We start from the raw sequence: 24,724 nt of genomic DNA on the forward strand, positions 1-24,724 counted from the left end.
GCTCCAGGTCATCTACAAGTCCATGCTAGCTAAAGCTCCACCTTATCTCAGTTCAGCTCCAGCAGGTGTATCTCACTGATCATCCCTAAAGCCAACACCTCATTTGGCCGCCTTTCCTTCCAGTTCTCTGCTGCCTGTGACTGGAACAAATTGCAAAAATCGTTGAAGTTGGAAACTTTTATCTCCCTCACCAACTTTAAACATCTGCTATCTGAGAAGCTAACCGATCGCTGCAGCTGTACATAGTCTATCGGTAAATAGCCCACCCAATTTACCTACCTCACCCCCATACTATTTTTATTTATTTACTTTTCTGCTCTTTTGCACACCAGTATCTCTACCTGCACATGACCATCTGATCATTTATCACTCCAGTGTTAATCTGCTAAATTGTAATTATTCGCCTACCTCCTCATGCCTTTTGCACACAATGTATATAGACTCTTTTTTTTAAAGTTGTAATTTTTTTTCTACTGTGCTATTGACTTGTTTATTGTTAACTCCATGTGTAACTCTGTGTTGCTGTCTGTTCACACTGCTATGCTTTATCTTGGCCAGAGCGCAGTTGTAAATGATAACTTGTTCTCAACTAGCCTACCTGGTTAAATAAAGGCAAAATAAATTTAAACATTTAAAAATTTAAAAACGACCTACCCATCACAGAGTTATATACTATTCTACCCCTAAGAACCTTAAAGCTGGGTTATTAAATTACCACCCCTCAGCAATGTAGTACAGCTCGTTTTATTTTCTACCTGGTGGTAAATTGATCAATTACTGTCACTGATTGTCAACAGTCCACCCACCAGGTGTTCCCTGATTGGAGGCAGAGAATGAAAACCAAAAGTATCAGTTGATTAGCTCTGCTCTATAGTCTCCCAATATCCCCCCTGCTTCTTCCATCTTCCTTCTACTCAACACCCGTCTTCATCTCTCCCCTCCCTACGTCATCCATCACTCCCTCTACACCTTCTTCCTAAACACCATCCTTCTCTCATATTTTATCTCCTCCCCCACTACTCCTCTTCCCTCCCTCCCTACACCTCTTCTATCTCCCCTCCCCCCCCCTTTCCTTCCCCCTCTACCCCCTTCATCCCCCACTTACCTCCCTTCAGTCCCTCCCTCTACCTCTCCTCCTTCCTGTCTCCCCTCCTCTCTGACAGGTTCTGGTTGTGCTGTGTCCCCATGCAGGTCGTAAGGACAACTCTGGGGTGCGTCTCTACCACACCCCCAGCTTAAGGAGGTACGACGCGGGCATCATGGAGCTTGGGCTGGTCTACACCCCGGTCATGGCCATACCACCCAGAGAACAGAACTTCCATCTCACAGGATTCTGCACGTCCAAGTGTACACAAACTGTTAGTACAATATCCTTCGCACATAAATCCTTAGAAAACGTGTACACAGACTGTGGGTACAATATCCTTCTAACATAAATCCTTAGAAAACGTGTATACAGACTGTTGGTAGGCTACAATATCCCTCGGGGATGTCTACTGTAGATACAGGACTGAAACCACTCATGGACCTTCTATAACAATGTAACCCTGCTGGTAACATTTTACTCAAAACCCCCAGGTAAACGCATTAAGATGTGGTTGTAATGCATTGTAATACTTGTCATGAGCATAAATGATCCCCTTTGTCTTATTGTAATCAGATACTATTTCTACTTACATGGCAAGAACTACAGTACAGTATCTCAGTACAAATGGAACTGACAGGAGTTAGAATATCATAATGGTGTAAGGGTTGTCGTCGGTGGAAGAAGGATCGGACCAAAGCGCAGCGTGGTAAGTGGTCATGATGATTTTAATAAAAGAAAGCACTGAACACTGAATCAAAACAATGAACGATGACGTGAATATACAAAACTGAAACAATACCGTGTGGCCCAAACACTCACACGGAAACCAACACCCACAAACCAAAAGTGAAACCCAGGCTACCTAAGTGTGATTCTCAATCAGAGACAACTAACGACACCTGCCTCTGATTGAGAACCATACTAGGCCGAACATAAAAAAACAACATAGAAAAACAAACATAGACTGCCAACCCCAACTCACGCCCTGACCATACTAAAACAAAGAATAAAATAACAGAACTATGTTCAGAACGTGACAGTGCCCCCCCCTCAAAGGTGCGGACTCCGGCTGCAAAAACCTGAACCTATAGGGGAGGGTCTGGGTGGGCGTCTGTCCGCGGTGGAGGCTCTGGCGCGGGACATGGACCCCACTTCACCACAGTTTTTGTCCGCCTCTTCAACCGCCCCCGTGGCCTCTTACAAGCGGTGACCCTCGCCGCAGACCTCCGACTGGTGACCCTAGCCATGGGTCCCGAATAGGCGGGAGACTCCGGAAGTGCCGGACAGGCGGGGGACTCCGGGGGCGCCGGACAGGCGGGAGTGTCCGGCAGCTCCAGAGTGAAGGGCGATTCTGGCATCGCCTGGCCGACTGACGGCTTTGGCGGCTCCTGGCTGACTGACGGCTCAGGCGGCTCCTGGCTGACTGACAGCTCTGGCAGCTCCTGGCTTGCTGACGGTTCTGGCGACTCCTGGCTGGCTGACGGCTCCTGGCTGGCTGACGGCTCTGGCTGCTCCTGGCTGACCGACGGCTCTGGCGGCTCCTGGCTGACCGACGGCTCTGGCGGCTCTGGCTGGCCGGCGGCTCTGGCGGCTCAGGACAGACTGGCGGCTCTGGCGGCTCAGGACAGACTGGCGGCTCTGGCGGCTCAGGACAGACTGGCGGCTCTGGCGGCTCAGGACAGACTGGCGGCTCTGGCGGCTCAGGACAGACTGGCGGCTCTGGCGGCCCAGGACAGACGGGAGACTCTGGCGGCCCAGGACAGACGGGACACTCTGGCGGCCCAGGACAGACGGGACACTCTGGCGGCCCAGGACAGACGGGACACTCTGGCGGCTCAGGACAGACGGGAGACTCTGGCGGCCCAGGACAGACGGGAGACTCTGGCGGCTCAGGACAGATGGGAGACTCTGGCGGCTCAGGACAGACGGGAGACTCTGGCGGCTCAGGACAGATGGGAGACTCTGGCGGCTCAGGACAGACGGGAGACTCTGGCGGCCCAGGACAGACGGGACACTCTGGCGGCCCAGGACAGACGGGACACTCTGGCGGCCCAGGACAGACGGGACACTCTGGCGGCTCAGGACAGACGGGAGACTCTGGCGGCCCAGGACAGACGGGAGACTCTGGCGGCTCAGGACAGACGGGAGACTCTGGCGGCTCAGGACAGACGGGAGACTCTGGCGGCTCAGGACAGATGGGAGACTCTGGCGGCTCAGGACAGACGGGAGACTCTGGCGGCTCAGGACAGACGGGAGACTCTGGCTCAGGACAGACGGGAGACTCTGGCGGCGCTGGGCAGGAGGAAGGCTCTGGCAGCACTGGACAGGCGGGAGCACCTGTAGGGAGAAGACCGGGCTGACACCGGAGGGCTGGTGCGTGGAGGTGGCACCGGATAGACCGGACCATGTAGGTGCACCGGAGCTCTTGAGCACCGAGCCTGCCCAACCTTACCTGGTTGAATGCTCCCCGTAACCAGGCCAGTGCAGCGAGGTGGAATAGCCCGCACTGGGCTATGCTGGCGCACCGGGGACACCATGCGTAAGGCTGATGCCATGTACCCCAGCCCGAGGAGACGCACTGGAGACCAGATGCTTAGAGCCGGCTTCATGGCACCTGGCTCGATGCCCACTCTAGCCCGGCCGATACGAGGAGCTGGAATGTACCGCACCGGGCTATGCACACACACCGGGGACACCGTACACTCCACCGCACATCACGGTGCCTGCCCGGTCCATCTCTCTCTCCGGTAAGCACAGGAAGTTGGCGCAGGTCTCCTACCTGGCTTCTCCACACTCCTCGTGTGCCTCCCCCAAGAAATGTTTGGTGCTGCGTCTCGGGCTTCCAGCCGCGCTGCCGAGCTAGCTCCTCATAATGCCGCCTCTCGGCTTTCGCTGCTTCCAGCTCTGCCTTGGGGCGGCGATATTCTCCCGGCTGTGCCCATAGTCCCTTGCCATCTAATATTTCCTCCCAAGTCCAGTTTTCCAGGTATAGCTGCCTCTCCTGCTGCTGCTGCCTGTTACCATGCTGCTTAGTCCTTTCTTGGTGGTGGGTGTTTCTGTAAGGGTTGTCGTCGGTGAAAGAAGGATCGGACCAAACATAGCGTGGCAAGTGTTCATGATGATTTTAATAAAAGAAAGCACTGAACACTGAATCAAAACAAGAAACGATGACGTGAACATACGAAACTGAAACAGTACCGTGTGGCCCAAACTCACATGGAAACAAACACCCACAAACCAAAAGTGAAACCCAGGCTACCTAAGTATGATTCTCAATCAGAGACAACTAACGACACCTGCCTCTGATTGAGAACCATACTAGGCCGAACACAAAAACCAACATAGAAAAACAAAATAGACTGCCCACCCCAACTCACGCACTGACCATAATAAAACAAAGAATAAAATAACAGAACTATGGTCAGAATGTGACAAATGGACCTTTCTTAATGTGTCCAATTCCTCTCATGACCTCCACCAGGCCCTTCCTCCAGGGGGGATCAACATATTTGCGTCCCAGCTGCACACTCACTTGGCGGGGAGAGGGGTGAGGACGGTCCTGGTGAGGGGTGGAAGAGAGGTGAAGGTGGTACAGGAGGATAAGCATTTCAGCACCCACTATCAGGTAAAACCTCTGGGTACATACTGTATGCACCAACAAACACACACGCACACACAGAACTCATGTAAGACTTTCTATTGAGACTCTCTCTGCATGTATTACAACTATTTTCCTTGTATCTTCTAACCTCCTGCCTGTACAACACTCTTCCTTGTATCCAGCTCATATCTTCTGATTAGTCTAGATACAAGACAACTTTAAGCAACATCAAAACAAGAAATCACAGCCAGATCAGTATGTTTTATAAAAATAAATAAAGAGAGTTACACTCTGTATATACAAGCTGCCAGTAATTTATTGGGTAAAACACTACCAATGTTTCAGCATCACAGTGACTTCTTCAGGATGAAGGTGGATTGTTGGTGTTTTACCAATTCAATTACTGGGACTTTATACTGTATAGAGTGAGTGCGAATCTCTTTATTATTATTTTTTTATAGCCTACAGTTTACTCGCCGTTAGTCAGCACCTCTACTAACTTTTCTTGGCTCATGTTTTTCACTGGATCATTGTGTTTTGAAAGCAATTCAATCGATGAGAATGTTGTTGTCTCCTCCTCCAGATAATCAGAATGCTGAGGAAGATGGTGACAGTGCTGCCTGTAAGTATGCTCCTCTTTCTACTGTCACAGCTGTCTCAGCAGGTGGGATAAGATACCACACAGTACGGTGGGTTTTGTCTCTGGAATAAGATCCAGTAAAGGGAACGGGGGCAGTGAGAGAAAGAAGGAAGAGAAGATGACTGAGGGTGAAACAAGATGAGAACAACAGAGATGATACACAGTACTACTACAGCTACAGTCAGTCTCTGCTCTTCTGCAGAACAACAGAGATGATACACAGTACTACTACAGCTACAGTCTGTCTCTGCTCTGCTGCAGAACAACAGAGATGATACACAGTACTACTACAGCTACAGTCTGTCTCTGCTCTGCTGCAGAACAACAGAGATGATACACAGTACTACTACAGCTACAGTCTGTCTCTGCTCTGCTGCAGAACAACAGAGATGATACACAGTACTACTGCAGCTACAGTCTGTCTCTGCTCTGCTGCAGAACAACAGAGATGATACACAGTACTACTACAGCTACAGTCTGTCTCTGCTCTGCTGCAGAACAACAGAGATGATACACAGTACTAGTACAGCTACAGTCAGTCTCTGCTCTGCTGCAGAACAACAGAGATGATACACAGTACTACTACAGCTACAGTCTGTCTCTGCTCTTCTGCAGAACAACAGAGATGATACACAGTACTACTACAGCTACAGTCTGTCTCTGCTCTTCTGCAGAACAACAGAGATGATACACAGTACTACTACAGCTACAGTCTGTCTCTGCTCTGCTGCAGAACAACAGACATGCAAAGTTGCCTGTTTAAAAATAAAGAGGAACAATGCAAATATTCTGTAAACCATGGTAACTTGTTGTTACCCTCTAGGAAGATACGTGTAAAACATTGGCAGAACATTGCCTGATTTGAGTGTGTGTGTGTCCAACAGGGGGACATCCTCTTGACAAAGTGTACATACAACACAGAGGACAGGAGCCAGCCTACAGTGGTGAGTATGTTTGGTTTTCACTACAAGTGCAGCCATGAAATATAGCAAATGGTTATGCAGACCGCAAACATGCACACATGCACTTGAAGGCGAGTCTAGACTGACTGATCTACAAATCACCTTCATAAATAACTCAATACTATTTGTAGAATAGTAAGTCAGTTAATCACGATCTACCCATGATACATAATGATACATAACGGTTTCGATGCTCTTCACAGCAGTGGCTGTGTTCGAAGCATCTATCCAGTAACTTTAGCCAACCAGCTTAATGTGTTTAATGTGGGTATATCCTCCTACCACAGACAGACAGGGCTCAGAGCGGCTCTACTGCCCTGCCCAGATCTCAGTAATCTGGGGTCAGACACAGTGAGAAGGAGGCTCTGGGCTGGAGGATGATGATGATGCTCTCTCCTCCTCTCCTCTTATGCTGAGAGCAGTGGACAGAAGTGGGGACACACACTCACTCTCACGCATGTAAAATTGCACGAACAGACACATACACAAATATAAACACACATACTCACACACTGTCCTCAGTGTTTCTGGGGTTACGATAAGGGCATGGAGGAAATTCTGGGGAATTGAGAAAGTTTCTCTTTCCTCCAGAGGTTGCAATATAGTGAGGAAATTGTTACAGAGAGAGATACTTTGAATCGTCTGCAATCAGATTGCATTGAGCCACAAGGTCTGAATGAACAGCTGTCTTTTTTGGTAAATACATTTTTCCTTTGTTGATATCTGTCTTTTGCTATTCAAGTGGGATGTATGTGGAGGAGTCTGAAATGTATATGTATGGGGAGGAGACTGGAATGTATGGGGAGGAGTCTGGAATATATGGGGAGGAGTCTGGAATGTATGGGGAGGAGTCTGGAATGTATGGGGAGGAGTCTGGAATGTATGGGGAAGAGTCTGGAATATATGAGGAGGAGTCTGGAATGTATGGGGAGGAGTCTGGAATGTATGGGGAAGAGTCTGGAATATTTTTTTTATTTTTTCTTTCACCTTTATTTAGCCAGGTAGGCTAGTTGAGAACACCTTTATTTAACCAGGTAGGCTAGTTGAGAACACCTTTATTTAACCAGGTAGGCTAGTTGAGAACACCTTTATTTAACCAGGTAGGCTAGTTGAGAACACCTTTATTTAACCAGGTAGGCTAGTTGAGAACACCTTTATTTAACCAGGTAGGCTAGTTGAGAACACCTTTATTTAACCAGGTAGGCTAGTTGAGAACACCTTTATTTAACCAGGTAGGCTAGTTGAGAACACCTTTATTTAACCAGGTAGGCTAGTTGAGAACACCTTTATTTAACCAGGTAGGCTAGTTGACAACACCTTTATTTAACCAGGTAGGCTAGTTGAGAACACCTTTATTTAACCAGGTAGGCTAGTTGAGAACAAGTTCTCATTTGCAACTGCGACCTGGCCAAGATAAAGCAAAGCAGTTCGACACATAAAACAACACAGAGTTACACATGGAATAAACAAACATACAATCAATAATACAGTAGAAAAATCTATATACAGCATGTGCAAATGAGGTAGGATAAGAGAGGTAAGGCAATAAATAGGCCATGGTGGCGAAGTAATTACAATATTGCAATTAAACACTGGAATGGATGAATGTACAGAGGATGAATGTGTAAGTAGAGATACTGGGGTGCAAAGGAGCAAAATAAATAAATAAATGCATTATGGGGATGAGGTAGATTGGATGAGCTATTTACAGATAAGCTATGTACAGGTGCAGTGATATGTGAGCTGCTCTGACAGCTGGTGCTTAAAGCTAGTGAGGGAGGTAAGAGTCTTCAGCTTCAGAGATTTTTGCAGTTTGTTCCAGTCATTGGCAGTAGAGACCTGGAAGGAGACCGGCCAAAGGAGGAATTGGCTTTGGGGGTGACCAGTGAAATACACCTGCTAGAGTGCGTGCTACGGGTGGGTGCTGCTATGGTGACCAGTGAGCTGATATAAGGCGGGGCTTTACCTAGCAGAGACTTGTAGATGACCTGTAGCCAGTGGGTTTGGCGACAAGTATGAAGCGGTAGCCAGCCAATGAGAGCGTACAGGTCGCAGTGGTGGGGCTTTGGTGACAAAACGGATGGCACTGTGATAAACTGCATTCAGTTTGTTGAGTAGAGTGTTGGAGGCTATTTTGTAGATGACATCGCCGAAGTCGAGGATCGGTAGGATGGTCAGTTTGGCTATTTTGTTGTGAAATAGGAAGCCGATTCTAGATTTAATTTTAGATTCGAGATTCTTAATATATATGTATATGTATGGGGAGGGGTCTGGAATGTATATGTATGGGGAGGGGTCTGGAATGTATGGGAGGGGTCTGGAATGTATATGTATGGGGAGGGGTCTGGAATGTATATGTATGGGAGGGGAAGGGTCTGGAATGTATGGGAGGGGTCTGGAATGTATATGTATGGGGGGAGGGGTCTGGAATGTATGGGAGGGGTCTGGAATGTATATGTATGGGGGGAGGGGTCTGGAATGTATATGTATGGGAGGGGTCTGGAATGTATATGTATGGGGAGGGGTCTGCAATGTATGGGAGGGGTCTGGAATGTATATGTATGGGGAGGGGTCTGGAATGTATGGGAGGGGTCTGGAATGTATATGTATGGGGAGGGGTCTGGAATGTATGGGAGGAGTCTGGAATGTATATGTATGGGAGGGGAAGGGTCTGGATTGTATGGGAGGGGTCTGGAATGTATATGTATGGGGGGAGGGGTCTGGAATGTATGGGAGGGGTCTGGAATGTATATGTATGGGGAGGGGTCTGGAATGTATGGGAGGGGTCTGGAATGTATATGTATGGGGAGGGGTCTGGAATGTATGGGAGGAGTCTGGAATGTATATGTATGGGAGGGGAAGGGTCTGTAATGTATGGGAGGGGTCTGGAATGTATATGTATGGGGGGAGGGGTCTGGAATGTATGGGAGGGGTCTGGAATGTATATGTATGGGGAGGGGTCTGGAATGTATGGGAGGGGTCTGGAATGTATATGTATGGGGAGGGGTCTGGAATGTATGGGAGGAGACTGGAATGTATATGTATGGGAGGGGAAGGGTCTGGATTGTATGGGAGGGGTCTGGAATGTATATGTATGGGGGGAGGGGTCTGGAATGTATGGGAGGGGTCTGGAATGTATATGTATGGGGAGGGGTCTGGAATGTATGGGAGGGGTCAGCAGATGAAGTATACTGGGGTAAGGAATGATGGTCACTAGTTGAAGTATACTGGGGTAAGGAATGATAGTCACTAGTTGAAGTATACTGGGGTAAGGAATGATAGTCAGCAGTTGAAGTACACTGGGGTAAGGAATGATAGTCAGCAGATGAAGTATATACTGGGGTAAGGAATGATAGTCAGCAGTTGAAGTACACTGGGGTAAGGAATGATAGTCAGCAGATGAAGTATCCTGGGGTAAGGAATGATAGTCAGCAGATGAAGTACACTGGGGTAAGGAATGATAGTCAGCAGATGAAGTACACTGGGGTAAGGAATGATAGTCAGCAGTTGAAGTACACTGGGGTAAGGAATGATAGTCAGCAGTTGAAGTACACTGGGGTAAGGAATGATAGTCAGCAGTTGAAGTACACTGGGGTAAGGAATGATAGTCAGCAGTTGAAGTACACTGGGGTAAGGAATGATAGTCAGCAGATGAAGTATCCTGGGGTAAGGAATGATAGTCAGCAGATGAAGTACACTGGGGTAAGGAATGATAGTCAGCAGTTGAAGTACACTGGGGTAAGGAATGATAGTCAGCAGTTGAAGTACACTGGGGTAAGGAATGATAGTCAGCAGATGAAGTATATACTGGGGTAAGGAATGATAGTCAGCAGTTGAAGTACACTGGGGTAAGGAATGATAGTCAGCAGTTGAAGTACACTGGGGTAAGGAATGATAGTCAGCAGATGAAGTATCCTGGGGTAAGTATGTTTTTTTAAACTCACACACTGTCCTCAGTGATGCCTGAGATAGCTGTTTCTGGGGTTATGATGAAGGCATGGAGCTAAACCCAGGAACCTGACTCCTCCCTCTCTCTCTCTCTCTCTCTGTCTCTCTCTCCCTTCCTCTCCCTCCCTCCCTCTCTCTCCCTGTCTTTCTCTCCCCCTGTTTCCCCCTCTCTCCCTATCTTTCGCTCTGTCTCTCGCTCCTCATTTTATCCAGGGAGGCTTTGGGATCATGGAGGAGATGTGTGTGAACTATGTACACTACTACCCCAGAACTCAACTAGAACTCTGTAAGAGTAACATTGACCCTGGATACCTGCAGAAGTACTTCAGCTTCATCAACAGGTAATATACAGTACATGAGCACCACAGAAGGCTGGTGAAGGGGATGACGGCTCATAATAATGTCTGGAACGGAGTGAATGAAATGGTATGTGTTGGATACCATTCCACTAATTCTGCTCCAGCCATGAGCCCGTCCTCCCCAATTAAGGTGCCACCAACCTCCTGTGATGGGCACACCAACTTGGGGGAGTGGGCGGGCACGTGCGCACACACACACACACACACACACACACACACACACACACACACACACACACACACACACACACACACACACACACACACACACACACACACACACACACACACACACACACACACACACACACACACAGTACTGTAGCTTCATCGGCAGGTAACACACGCACAGGATAGCTTCATTTCTAGGTAACACCCATCCTCTTTATTAAGAAGAGCTAGCTGTCATCTTTAACCAAACACACACTGCATCTTCATTTCCGTTTTTTGCTGACTCAGCTACCATTAGAAAATCAATCTCTGGAGAACAATCAATATTCTCCTCATCAAACAGCTGTTATTGTTCAGCAGATGAAATCCACTCACACAGACTTCACACGAACCAGCAGAAGAAAACTGCTCATTCCATTCCTTATATAAAACAATCACCAACACAAGGTCGAGAGGTGTGACAACTATGTCACATAAAACTCAAAGAGTTTGGGAATAGATTTGTGATGTCCCAATACCATGGCATTGTGTTTATGAACTGATATACAGAAACAGCAATGTTTTTTTTCCTTTATTTAACTAGGCAAATCAGTTAAGAACATATTCTTATTTTTTTCAGCTCAGGGGTTTGAACTTACAACGTCCCGGTTGCTAGTCCAACACTCTAACCACTAGGCTACCCTGTACGCATCAATCCGTACTATTCAATTTAAACAAAATTAATAAATTATCGTCACAAAACAATAAAAACATCTATACATGGGGCATTGAACAGTCAGACTGTGCAGACTGCCACGAGGAAACAGAATAAATGGATAATTTCTCTTGGTACTGTCCTTCGGTGGTTATGAAGTCATAATATCTGTGTTCAGATGGACCTACAAACAGTATTGTTAGGAGATCTGAAAATCCACAATCAAAAGGAAATATGATTATACTCTTAGGTAAAGTATGTATTTTCAGGGAAATCTCAATAGAAATGGTACGGAATAGAGAGTTTCGTGACCCTCGTAAGACATCCCAGTAAAATAGAGGGATGTATTGCAAAAGGAAAGAGTAAATGGGTAAAGATTGGTTAGTCTGTGGACATCTGAGGGTTGGAATTAAGATTAGAGTGATTGGTTGATTGGCCAATATAATTGGAATCCAGTACAATTAGGATATAAACTTTATGATTTTGCGCTCATGGAACGGCATGCTTTGAGCACTACTGTAAACTGCTATTTGCATGTGAAAAATGAATGTCATATTCTGTATTTGTTAAAGGCCTATTGTTTACCTTTTTGTTGGTGACACTTTGATATATTGATAATATGCAGCTGTTTAAAGTGGAAATTCACAGATGAAACAATAACAAAACGGTTGACCCGCCTCTATTTTGGTAAAAAGCTGAGGGATGGGCCTGGAGAAATGTAACCACTCTGAGGTTAATAGACAGAGCTATGGATGCAAGGACTGGCCATCCATGATATCAACATTATTGTTTTAACCGTGTTATTTACAATACTTATAAACATTGCATACAAACAAGCTTATATTTCGGGTTCTCATGGAATGTGTCAATTGAACTAAGCTCATGAGGCATTTAAGTTATATTCTTCAAGAATCAGTGGTTATACACTACCTTTCAAAAGTTTGGGGTCACTTAGACCTGGTTTTTGGAAGAAAAGCAAATGTTTTTGTCCAATTAAATAACATCAAATTGATCTAAAATACAAGTGAAGACATTGTTTATGTTGTAAATGACTATTGTAGCTGGAAAAGTCTGATTTCCTATGGAATATCTACATAGGTGTACAGAGGTCCATTATCAGAAACCTCTCCTGTGTTCCAATGGCACGTTGTGTTAGCTAATCCAAGTGTATCATTTTAAAAGGCTAATTGATCATTAGAAAACCCTTTACCAATTATGTTAGCACAGCTGGAAACTGTTGTTCTGATTACAGAAGCAATACAACTGGCCTTCTTTAGACTAGTTGAGTATCTGGAGCATCAGCATTTGTGGGTTCGATTACAGGCTCAAAATGGCAAGAAACAAAGAACTTTCTTCTGAAACTTGTCAGTCTATTCTTGTTCTGAGATATGAAGGCTATTCCATGCGAGAAATTGCCAAGAAACTGAAGATCTCATACATCGCTGTGTACGACTCCCTTCACAGAACAGCACAAACTGGCTCTAACCAGAATAGAAAGAGGAGTGGGAGGGCCCGGTGCACAACCTGAGCAAGAGGACAAGTACATTAGAGTGTCTAGTTAGAGAAACAAGACGCCTCACAAGTCCTCAACTGGCAGCTTCATTAAATACTACCTGCAAAACTTCAGTCTCAATGTGTTTGATGAAGGCCCTGTCAACGTTGAAGTGGCGACTCCGGGATGCTGCAAAGAAAAAGCCAGTTCTCAGACGAGTTCTTCAAAAGTATCGGTAATCTGATCCAATAAATGTTTCTGGTAATGTAACGGATTACAGTTACCGTTTTTTTGGTAATCCCTTACATGTACTCCTGCATTGTCTTGGCTGTGTGCTTAGGGTCGTTGTCCTGTTGAAACGTGAACCGAGCTCTGAAGTAGATTTTCAACAAGGATCTCTCTGTAATTTGCTCCGTTCATCTTTCCCTCGATCCTGACTAGTGTCCCTGCCCCTGAAAAACATCCCCATAGCATCATAGCATGATGCTGCCACAACCATGCTTCACCGTAGGGATGGTTCCAGGTTTCCTCCAGACGTGATGCTGCCACCACCATGCTTCACCGTAGGGATGGTTCCAGGTTTCCTCCAGACATGATGCTGCCACCACCATGCTTCACCGTAGGGATGGTTCCAGGTTTCCTCCAGACGTGACGCTTGGCATTCAAGCCAAAGAGTTAAATCTTGGTTTCATCAGACCAGAGAATCTTGTTTCTCATGGTCTGATAGTCTTTACGTGCCTTTTGGAAAACTCCAAGCGGGCTGTCATGTGCCGTTTACTGAGGAGTGGCTTCCGTCTGGCCACATTACCATAAAGGCCTGATTGGTCAAGTGCTGCAGAGATGGCTTTTCTTCTTGAATGTTCTCCCATCCCACAGAGGAACTCTAGAGCTCTGACAGAGTGACCATCAGGTTCTTGGTCACCTCCCCGACCAAGACGCTTCTCCCCTGATTCCTCAGTTTGGCCGGATACCCAGCTCTGTTTTTTATTTTTAATAGATTTGCAGAAAATCTAAACACCTGTTTTTGCTTTGTCATTATGGGGTATTGTGTGTAGATTGCTGAGGATTTTGTATTTAATCAATTTTAGAATAAGGCTGTAACATAATAAAATGAGGAAAAAGTTAAGGGGTCTGAATACTTTCTGAAGGCACAGTATAAAAGGGGATTAGAAAGGATGCAGGTAATGGTATTTGATAGATTCCAGTTCTTTCATAGATGATCTACCTCCCACTCCATATTCATTCACATAAACCTGGTTCTCCGTATGCTTCTTATTTGTTTTTACAACAAGCTCTGTCTATGAGGGAGTACTAACATGAGCATGACCATGCTTGGACATTCAATGTCTCATCCTCCCTCACCCTCCTTCACTGTCCTCTCATCCTCCCCCCTACCAATCCTCCTTCACTGTCCTCTCATCCTCCACCCTGCTCCCTCCTTCCCCCTACCAATCCTCCTTCACTGTCCTCTCATCCTCCACCCTGCTCCCTCCTCCCCCCTACCAATCCTCCTTCACTGTCCTCTCATCCTCCACCCTGCTCCCTCCTCCCCCCTACCAATCCTCCTTCACTGTCCTCTCATCCTCCACCCTGCTCCCTCCTTCCCCCTACCAATCCTCCTTCACTGTCCTCTCATCCTCCAACCTGCTCCCTCCTCCCCCTACCAATCCTCCTTCACTGTCCTCTCATCCTCCACCCTGCTCCCTCCTCCCCTACCAATCCTCCTTCACTGTCCTCTCATCCTCCACCCTGCTCCCTCCTTTCCCCTACCAATCCTCCTTCACTGTCCTCTCATCCTCCACCCTGCTCCCTCCTCCCCTACCAATCCTCCTTCACTGTCCTCTCATCCTCCACCCTGCTCCCTCCTTCCCCCTACCAATCCTCCTTCACTGTCCTCTCATCCTCCACCCTGCTCCCTCCTCCCCCTACCAATCCTCCTTCACTGTCCTCTCATCCTCCACCCTGCTCCCTCCTCCCCTACCAATCCTCCTTCACTGTCCTCCCTCCCTCCCTCCCTCCCTCCCTCCCTCCCTCCCTCCCTCCCTCCCTCCCTCCCTCCCTCCCTCCCTCCCTCCCTCCCTCCCTCCCTCCCTCCCTCCCTCCCTCCCTCCCTCCCCCCTATCTCACCCTCCTTCACTGTCCTCTCCTCCTCCCCCTCTTATTCCCCCAATCTCCCTACTTCACTCTCCTTCACTGTCATCTCATCCTCCCCCTCTTTCCCTCTTTCTCCCCTTCCCTCTCCCCCCCTACCTCCCCCTCCCCCTCCCCTCTCCTCCTCTCAGGTTCCAGGGTGGTGATGCGTGTAGCTGTGGTCAGACCAGTGTGACGGACCAGTTCTCCTCTTTGTCCTGGGACTCCTTCAGTGGAGAGGTGCTGAACTCTCTCTACAACACCGCTCCCATTTCCATGGCCTGTAACCAGTCCTCTGCCAAGCTCTTCCCTGTGAGTATAGTACAGGACAGTAGAGTACGGTTATAGTATAGGACAGGACAGTAGAGTACGGTTATAGTATAGGACAGGGCAGTAGAGTACGGTTATAGTGTAGTACAGGACAGTAGAGTACGGTTATAGTGTAGTACAGGACAGTAGAGTATGGTTATAGTATAGGACAGGGCAGTAGAGTACGGTTATAGTATAGGACAGGACAGTAGAGTACGGTTATAGTATAGGACAGGACAGTAGAGTACGGTTATAGTATAGGACAGGACAGTAGAGTACGGTTATAGTATAGGACAGGACAGTAGAGTACGGTTATAGTATAGGACAGGACAGTAGAGTACGGTTATAGTATAGGACAGGACAGTAGAGTACGGTTATAGTGTAGTACAGGACAGTAGAGTAGAGTTATAGTATATGACAGGACAGTAGAGTACGGTTATAGTATAGGACAGGACAGGAGAGTACGGTTATAGTGTAGTACAGGACAGTAGAGTAGAGTTATAGTATAGAACAGGACAGTAGAGTACGGTTATAGTGTAGTACAGGACAGTAGAGTACGGTTATAGTATAGGACAGGACAGTAGAGGACGGTTATAGTGTAGTACAGGACAGTAGAGTAGAGTTATAGTATATGACAGGACAGTAGAGTACGGTTATAGTATAGGACAGGACAGGAGAGTACGGTTATAGTGTAGTACAGGAAAGTAGAGTACAGTTATAGTAAATATTCTAAATATGGTTCCGGAGAAGAAGGCAGTCGTTTTAAGGGTCTCCAACCGATTGTATTTTTTTATTTTTTTATTTGCGTTGTTTGTAACTTATTTTTGCACTTATTTTGTACATAATGTTGCCACAACCAGCTTTTATGACCCGAAAATAACTTCTGGACATCAGGACTGAGATTACTCACCACGGACTGTCAGAATCCTTTATTTCTATTCATGAGTCTTAGGAGCCCGACGCGAACTATATACTGCTTTCTCAGGAACAGGCCCAGATCCCTGTGATTTACGTAAAGACGAGGCGGAGAAAAAGGCCTTATGAGAATTCGTAGGTGATCGAATAAAACCCCACTTCCTTCCATTCTGATAGCATACGTGCAATCTTTGGAGAATTAAATAGATGACCTACACGGAAGATTAAACTACCAACGGGACATTAAAAACTGTAATATCTTATGCTTCACTGAGTCGTGGCGGAACGACAACACCATCAACATACAGCCGGTTGGTTATACGCTGCACCGGCAGGCTCGAACAGCTGCATTTGGTAATACAAGGGGCGGCGGACTATGTATTTTTGTAAATAACAGCTGGTGCACGATATCTAAGGAAGTCACGAGCTATTGCTCGCCTGAGGTAGAGTATCTCATGATAAGCTGTAGACCACACTATCCACCGAGAGAGTTTTCATCTGTATTTTTCGTAGCTGTTTTACATACCATCACAGTCAGAGGCTGGCACTAAGACAGCATTGAATGAGCTGTATTCCTGTTATGACAATTATGTTCTCGATATTCATAAACCAATTCAATTAACTACTCAGTCTACTAACCAGGATTTGTAAGATACTGGTGGAAATGAAACAGACGGAGGCCCAGCTAAAATAGTCAATAAGGTTTATTCACGAGAGAGCTTGTTAGTTGTACAAAACCATTCATTTTATACTGGCTTCTTACGCACATACTTTCACAAACAAACATTAGGCATCCTACGCACATACTGTCCTGCTACCCAGCCGATAAAGATTAGGGGAGTCCGTGATGAACACTCCCCGTCCTCCCTCAAGATAGGGAGACCCTGGGAGGTACTCTCAGTGGCCCCCAGCCAAGGTCGGCACCGAAACTTGCTCAGACAGTCTGTTTTTAGATACTATAATAGACATTGTTACAGTTATATTGTTTTACCCTAATTCTGAGTTGAACTACACACATCATGACTAAAACTACACACATAATTGATTATAATTTTATGATTCTAATCAATTTCGTATAATTATATGGCTTCAGATTTGATTGTATATTACAGGGCAGTAGAGTACAGTAGAGTACAGTTATAGTATAGTACAGTAGAGTACAGGTGTAGTATATTACAAGACCTGTACAGTATAGTTATAGTATCGTACATGACAGTGCAGTAGAGTATAGTACAGGACAGTACAGTAGAGTATATTTACAATATAGTAAAGGACAATAGAGGGGAGTTATGGTACAGGACAGTAGAGTACAGTTATAGTACAGGATAGTATAGTACAGTTATAGTATAGCACATGACAGTAGAGTACAGTTATGTACAGGACAGTACAGTAGAGTATAGGTATGTATAGTACAGTAGAGTATAGATATGTATAGTACAGGACAGTACAGTAGAGTATAGTTATGTATAGTACAGTAGAGTATAGTTATGCATACTATAGTAGAGTATAGTTATGTATAGTACAGAAGAGTATAGTTATGTATAGTACAGAAGAGTATAGTTATGTATAGTACAGGACAGTACAGTAAAGTATAGTTATGCATACTATAGTAGAGTATATTTTTGTATGCTATAGTAGAGTATAGTTATGTATAGTCCAGTAGAGTATAGTTATGAATACTATAGTAGAGTATAGTTATGTATACTATAGTAGAGTATAGTTATGTATAGTATAGTATATTTATGTATGCTATAGTAGAGTATAGTTATGTATAGTCCAGTAGAGTATAGTTATGAATACTATAGTAGAGTATAGTTATGAATACCATAGTAGAGTATAGTTATGTATACTATAGTAGAGTATAGTTATGTATAGTATAGTAGAGTATAGTTATGAATACTATAGTAGAGTATAGTTATGCATAGTACAGTAGAGTATAGTTATGTATACTATAGTGGAGTATAGTTATGTATAGTACAGTAGAGTATAGTTATGTATACTATAGTAGAGTATAGTTATGTATACTATAGTAGAGTATAGTTATGTATAGTATAGTAGAGTATAGCTATGTATAGTTATGTATAGTACAGTAGAGTATAGTTATGTATACTATAGTGGAGTATAGTTATGTATAGTACAGTAGAGTATAGTTATGTATACTATAGTAGAGTATAGTTATGTATAGTATAGTAGAGTATAGCTATGTATAGTACAGTAACGTATAGTTATTAATACTACAGTAGAGTATAGTTATGTATAGTACAGTAGAGTATAGTTATGTATACTATAGTAGAGTATAGTTGTGAATACTACAGTAGAGTATAGTTATGTATAGTACAGTAGAGTATAGTTATGAATACTATAGTAGAGTATAGTTATGTATACTATAGTAGAGTATAGTTATGAATACTACAGTAGAGTATAGTTATGTATACTATAGTAGAGTATAGTTATGAATACTACAGTAGAGTATAGTTATGTATACTATAGTAGAGTATAGTTATGTATAGTACAGTAGAGTATAGTTATGAATACTATAGTAGAGTATAGTTATGAATACTACAGTAGAGTATAGTTATGTATACTATAGTGGAGTATAGTTATGTATACTACAGTAGAGTATAGTTATGTATAGTACAGTAGAGTATAGTTATGAATACTATAGTAGAGTATAGTTATGTATAGTACAGGACAGTGGAGAAGTGCTGAACTCTCTCTACAACACCTATCCCATCTCCATGGCCTGTTACCAGCCCTTCACCAAGCTCTTCCCTGTGAGTATAGTACAGGACTGTCTAGTACAATACCGGTACATAAATACTCCGAGCTGCTGCTGGAAATCCAAAACGATATTCATAACATTTTAAAAAGAGTTTGAGCAGCGCATGCTGCGTCACCATTAAACGAAATGGGAGTATAGATTGCAGGGTGCAGTCTGTTCTGATCATTTACGGTAACAGTTTACTGCTACTCTGCTCTCAGACTGGCCCTGATACCGTATATGAGCACCACCATAACAACAACCCTCCTCACCCATCGCTGTCGGTCTGAAATCATTCAGCAGTAGTCTGGGTGAGAGCTGGCTGGAGAGGTGTGTATGCGGCTGACTGGACTGGCTGATGGCTGCTGGGACAGTAACAGACAAGGATAGTGGAAGGTGAGGGAGGCATTTAGTGAGTGTTTCATTTACCATGGTATCCCCACCTGCGGCCATTGATCTTTGACTGACTTGTGCTGACCTGCCAACCAGGTCCCTGTGTTCAGAGGGCCATATGCCAGCCAATCATCTGATGACTGGAGACTAACTCTATTTTATTTATTTATTTAACCTTTATTTAACTAGGCAGTTAAGAACACATTCTTATTTACAATGACGGCCTACCCCAGCCAAACCCAGACGACACTGGGCCAATTGTGCGCTGCCCTATGGGATTCCCAATCACAGTCTGGATTTAAACCAGGGACTGTAGTGACACCTTTTGCACTGAGATGCAGTGCCTTAGACCGCTGTGCCACTCGGGAGCTCTACCGTATAGAGACCTGGTGACTGGAGACTAACTCTACCGTATAGAGACCTGGTGACTGGAGACTAACTCTACCGTATAGAGACCTGGTGACTGGAGACTAACTATACCGTATAGAGACCTGGTGACTGGAGACCTGGTGACTGGAGACTAACTCTACCATATAGAGACCTGGTGACTGGAGACTAACTCTACCGTATAGGGACCTGGTGACTAGAGACTAACTCTACCGTATAGAGACCTGGTGACTGGAGACCTGGTGACTGGAGACCAACTCTACCGTATAGAGACCTGGTGACTGGAGACTAACATTACCGTATTGAGACCTGGTGACTGGAGACTAACACTACCGTATAGAGACCTGGTGACTAACTCTACCGTATAGGGACCTGGTGACTAGAGACTAACTCTACCGTATAGAGACCTGATGACTGGAGACTAACACTATCGTATAGAGACCTGGTGACTGGAGACTAACACTACCGTATAGAGCATATTCTCATAGAGAAACACTGCACAGAAACACATTCCACCACACATGATCAAACACGCAGTTCAAATGTACGCTTAACCATCACACAAAACGAGTCAAAAGTTCACAGTACATTTAAGGTCTTCACAGTACACACACACACACACACACACACACACACACACACACACACACACACACACACACACACACACACACACACACACACACACACACACACACACACCCCACCCAACTTGCCTGACTGCTTCTGTGTTTTTTTGTTGTGCCAGGGCGACTGGGAAAGGCAGGAGCTTCCTGTTGTGACATCACAGCTCCAGAGGCCCCGCTACCCGTGTGAGGGGGGCAAGCTGCCCTCCCAGAGCAGTGAGCCCACCGTGGTGCAGCCTGACAGGGGGGAGGAGGTCTGATGCACCTCTCCTCTGTATGAATATCAACCCCCTTCTTTCTCTCTCTGGTGATCTACTTCACCTCCACCACATCAACAACACAAGGACTAGCATGATATCAGCTCTGTCATCATCACATTGCAGTATTATTACACAGTGAATTACGACAACATACTCCAACATCTCTCACCAGATATGTTTTGTCCAATGAATCTGAAAACATTGTCACATTGTTGGGTGAAGATACTGGTGGATAAATATGAAGCTTGATTTTACTGGTCGTCGTGGTTTATCATTTTAAGCTGTGTGTTAATCATTGACATCAAGAACTGCATATCAATGATACATGTTAAAGTCTTCTAAACCTGTCACTCAATTGATTTGGACATATAGGACCAGTTTCCCAGAGACAGATTAAGCCTAGTTCTCGTCCCATGCGTAACAAATAACATTATTGTCTGTCCCAAAGAAAGAATTCCTGCATTGCATTTGAAATGAATCAATAAAGTGTATTGAAGAATTCACAGGCAAGCAGTTCTACTTTTTGTTTTATACAGGCAAGTAATGATCTTTCGTTAATTCATTATCATTGACTCCAATTCAGCAAGAAGAAAACCCTGGGTATTCAGTTCTACAATTAACATAGCGCAGTATACAACACGAATATGAACACAACAGCTAAATGAAACCAATGGGATCATATAACATGCTCACATATAGAGTGCCATAGTAAGAGTCATAATATCCATTAAAACTAGCGGTCAAATAGAGAAATGGTTCCAATCGTTTTTCCACCATAGATTTTTTTCCATGGGGGATTTTAGAAATAGTTGAAATAAGGGCTGTGTTTTGTGTAGACTTACCCTGGCGTGACGTTTTCATAACCGTATATATCTCTCCAGGATAAGGTGGTCGGCAGGTTAAATGTCCTTCACGCAGTTGTTTGAGGGGTCAAAGTGCAACTTGAGGTATGCGGGAGAGGGAGAGAGAGAGAGCGATAGAGAGAGAGAGCGATAGAGAGAGAGAGAGAGAGAGAGAGAGAGAGAGAGAGAGAGAGAGAGAGCACACACAAACATGGTTAAATCAACACCTCTGAGGCTTGATTGCAATGAACAGGCAAAACTTAACCTCCTTTGCAATGATGAGGCAGAACTTAACCTCCTGCAGGTTAGCGATGGATGTCTTAAAATGCTACTAACAGGAGATTACATTCACCTCCGAAGCTTGATTGCTCGGAAAAACATACAAGGATAAACCATCAGATTAGTTGATCTGCTGTTGTTACCGTGCCAAGTGACTATGATACCAGACAGCTGGTCTAGATTCTCTACTCTTGCTGCCTTGCTATGTTGTCTCTCTTGTTGTGATGTGTATTTTGTCCTATATTATATTGTATTTATTATTAGTATTATTTTTAATCCCAGGCCCCCATTGTAAATAAGAATGTATTCTTAACTGATTTGCCTAGTTAAATAAAGGTTAAATAAAATAAATAAAGTATTTGTAAAGTCCTTTTTACATCAGCACATACAGTTGAAGTAGGAAGTATACATACACTTTAAAACTCATTTTTCAACCACTCCACACATTTCTTGTTAACAATCTATAGTTTTGGCAAGTCGGTTAGGACATCTACTTTGTGCCTGACACAAGTCATTTTTCCAACAATTGTTTACAGACAGATTATTTCACTTACAATTCACTGTATCACAAATCCAGCGGGTCAGAAGTTTACATACACTAAGTTGACTGTGCCATTAAACAGCTTGGATAAATTCCAGAAAAGTATGTCATGGCTTTAGAAGCTTCTGATAGGATATTGACATAATTTGAGTCAATTGGAGATGTACCTGTGGATGTTTTTCAAGGCCTACCTTCAAACTCAGTGCCTCTTTCCTTGACATCATGGGAAACTCAAAAGAAATCAGAAAAGAAATTGTAGATCTCCACAAGTCTGGTTCATCTTTGGGAGCAATTTCCAAATGCCTGAAGGTACCATGTTCATCTGTAAAAATAATAGTATGCAAGTATAAACAACATGGAACCACACAGCCGTCATACCACTCAGGAAGGAGACGCGTTCTCTCCTAGAGATGAACATACTTTGGTGCAAAAAGTGCAAATCAGTCACAGAACAACAGCAAAGGACCTTGTGAAGATGCACATTGGGACAAAGATCGTACTTTTTGGAGAAATGTCCTCTGGTCTGATGAAACAAAAATAGAACTGTTTGACCATCGTTATGTTTGGAGGAAAAAGGGGGAGGCTTGCAAGCCGAAGAACACCATCCCAACCGTGAAGCATGGGGGTGGCAGCATCATGTGGTGGGGGTGCTTTGCTGCAGGAGGGACTGGTGCACTTCACAAAGTAGATGGCATCACGAGGCAGGAAAATGGTGTGGATATATTGAAGCAACTTCTCAAGACATCAGTCAGGAAGTTAAAGCTTGGTCGCCAGTTGGTCTTCCAAATGAACAATGACCCCAAGCATACTTCAAAAGTTGTGGCAAAATGGCTTAAGGACAACAAAGTCAAGGTATTGGAGTGGCCATCACAAAGCCCTGACCTCAATGCTACAGAACATTTGAGGGCAGAACTGAAAAAGCGTGTGCGAGCAAGGAGGCCTACAAACCTGACTCAGTTACACCAGCTCTGTCAGGAGGAATGGGCCAAAATTATTGTGGAAGGTTACACAAAACATTTAACCTAGGTTAAACAATTTAAAGGCAATGCTACCAAATACTAATTGAGTGTATGGAAACTTATGACCCACTAGGAATGTGATGAAATAAATAAAAGCTGAAATAAATCAGTCTCTCTATTATTATTCTTACATTTCACATTCTTAAAATAAATTGGTGATCCTAACTGACCTAAGACAGGGAATTGTCACTAGGATTAAATGCCCGGAATTGTTGAAAAACTTAGTTTGAATGAATTTGGCTAAAGTGTACGTAAACTTCAGACTTCAACTGCATGTGTTTAGTCAGAAACACAGTCTAAAAGCCCAAACAGCAAGCAATGCGGATGTAGAAGCAAGGCCATTAAGGCCACATCGTTCTTCAAGATTTTCAAACGTACAGGAAGATCACTTCAGTGATTCTACCCACTCAAATCGAGTATAGCGGAAAAAGCCTGGCACGACGGGACGCACCCCTTCTAGGGACGACATGGGGGAGCAATAGTAAGCAATGGACTCAGCCTCCGTAATAGGGTCAGAGGTAGAGAATCCCAGAGGAGAGAGGGGAGCCAGCCAGGGAGAGAGAGAGAGCAAGGGCGGTTCGTCACCCTAGTTTCTTGTCATTCTCCTTCACACCCCTAGCCCAGACTACACTCAATCATACTGAAGAGATGAGTAAAGACCAAGGTAAAAACACTGTATTCATATCAGAATAGAGAAGTAGTAGACCTATATTTCATTCAAATGTTTCACTTAATAGGCTAAATAATATAATACCATTCTAAATAACTTTAGACGCCATTTTGATTTGATTAAAAAAAAGATTCAATAACTCAATCACTATTTACTTGATTTAGTTAAACATTTCAAATATGGACTGTCCAGGGATATTGTTGCCACAATCCTGATAAGAAATGACCACATTGGAAAATGTTATATAAAAAATAGATAATAAAATAATACAAGTAGGCAACATCATTAAAACATTGGTTTTCCATTCATACAACGTGTTGGGTAAATTGCCACAGTAAACGAGGAAATATTTTTTTTTTAAATAGATATCACCCTTTGTCTGCTCATAAAATAGGACTAAGTTCCCTTACAAAAAAAGATTGCAGTTTTGAAATTGCAGTAAAAGTGCAGTAACTGCAGTTGACTGTGGTATTTTGGCGCAGTAATTGCAGAATAAACTGCATTTATATTGTACTGTAACTGCAGTTACACAGCAAAATTACTGCAGCAAAAAAACTGTTATTTTGGACTTAATTTTTTTAATTTCACCTTTATTTAACCAGGTAGGCCAGTTGAGAACAAGTTCTCATTTACAACTG

At 44.3% G+C, this 24,724-nt stretch overlaps 1 protein-coding gene across 1 annotated transcript in view; it reads left to right on the forward strand.

Annotated features, from left to right (window-relative positions):
* The window catches only part of LOC135548139 (dopamine beta-hydroxylase-like), a 40,147-nt gene extending 18,357 nt beyond the window's left edge, over nucleotides 1-21,790 (forward strand). Inside the window, exons 6-12 of the mRNA XM_064977430.1 lie at nucleotides 1,192-1,358; nucleotides 4,569-4,712; nucleotides 5,272-5,310; nucleotides 6,213-6,272; nucleotides 10,452-10,579; nucleotides 15,237-15,396; nucleotides 20,598-21,790. Coding sequence (XP_064833502.1) covers nucleotides 1,192-1,358; nucleotides 4,569-4,712; nucleotides 5,272-5,310; nucleotides 6,213-6,272; nucleotides 10,452-10,579; nucleotides 15,237-15,396; nucleotides 20,598-20,735 — 836 coding nt within the window. The 3' untranslated portion in view covers nucleotides 20,736-21,790. The remainder of the gene's footprint in view (nucleotides 1-1,191; nucleotides 1,359-4,568; nucleotides 4,713-5,271; nucleotides 5,311-6,212; nucleotides 6,273-10,451; nucleotides 10,580-15,236; nucleotides 15,397-20,597) is intronic.
* Nucleotides 21,791-24,724: the final 2,934 nt, after the last annotated feature.

The sequence above is a fragment of the Oncorhynchus masou genome, chromosome 11, assembly GCF_036934945.1.
Source record: "Oncorhynchus masou masou isolate Uvic2021 chromosome 11, UVic_Omas_1.1, whole genome shotgun sequence".
In the NCBI taxonomy this organism is placed as follows: Eukaryota; Metazoa; Chordata; class Actinopteri; order Salmoniformes; family Salmonidae; genus Oncorhynchus; species Oncorhynchus masou.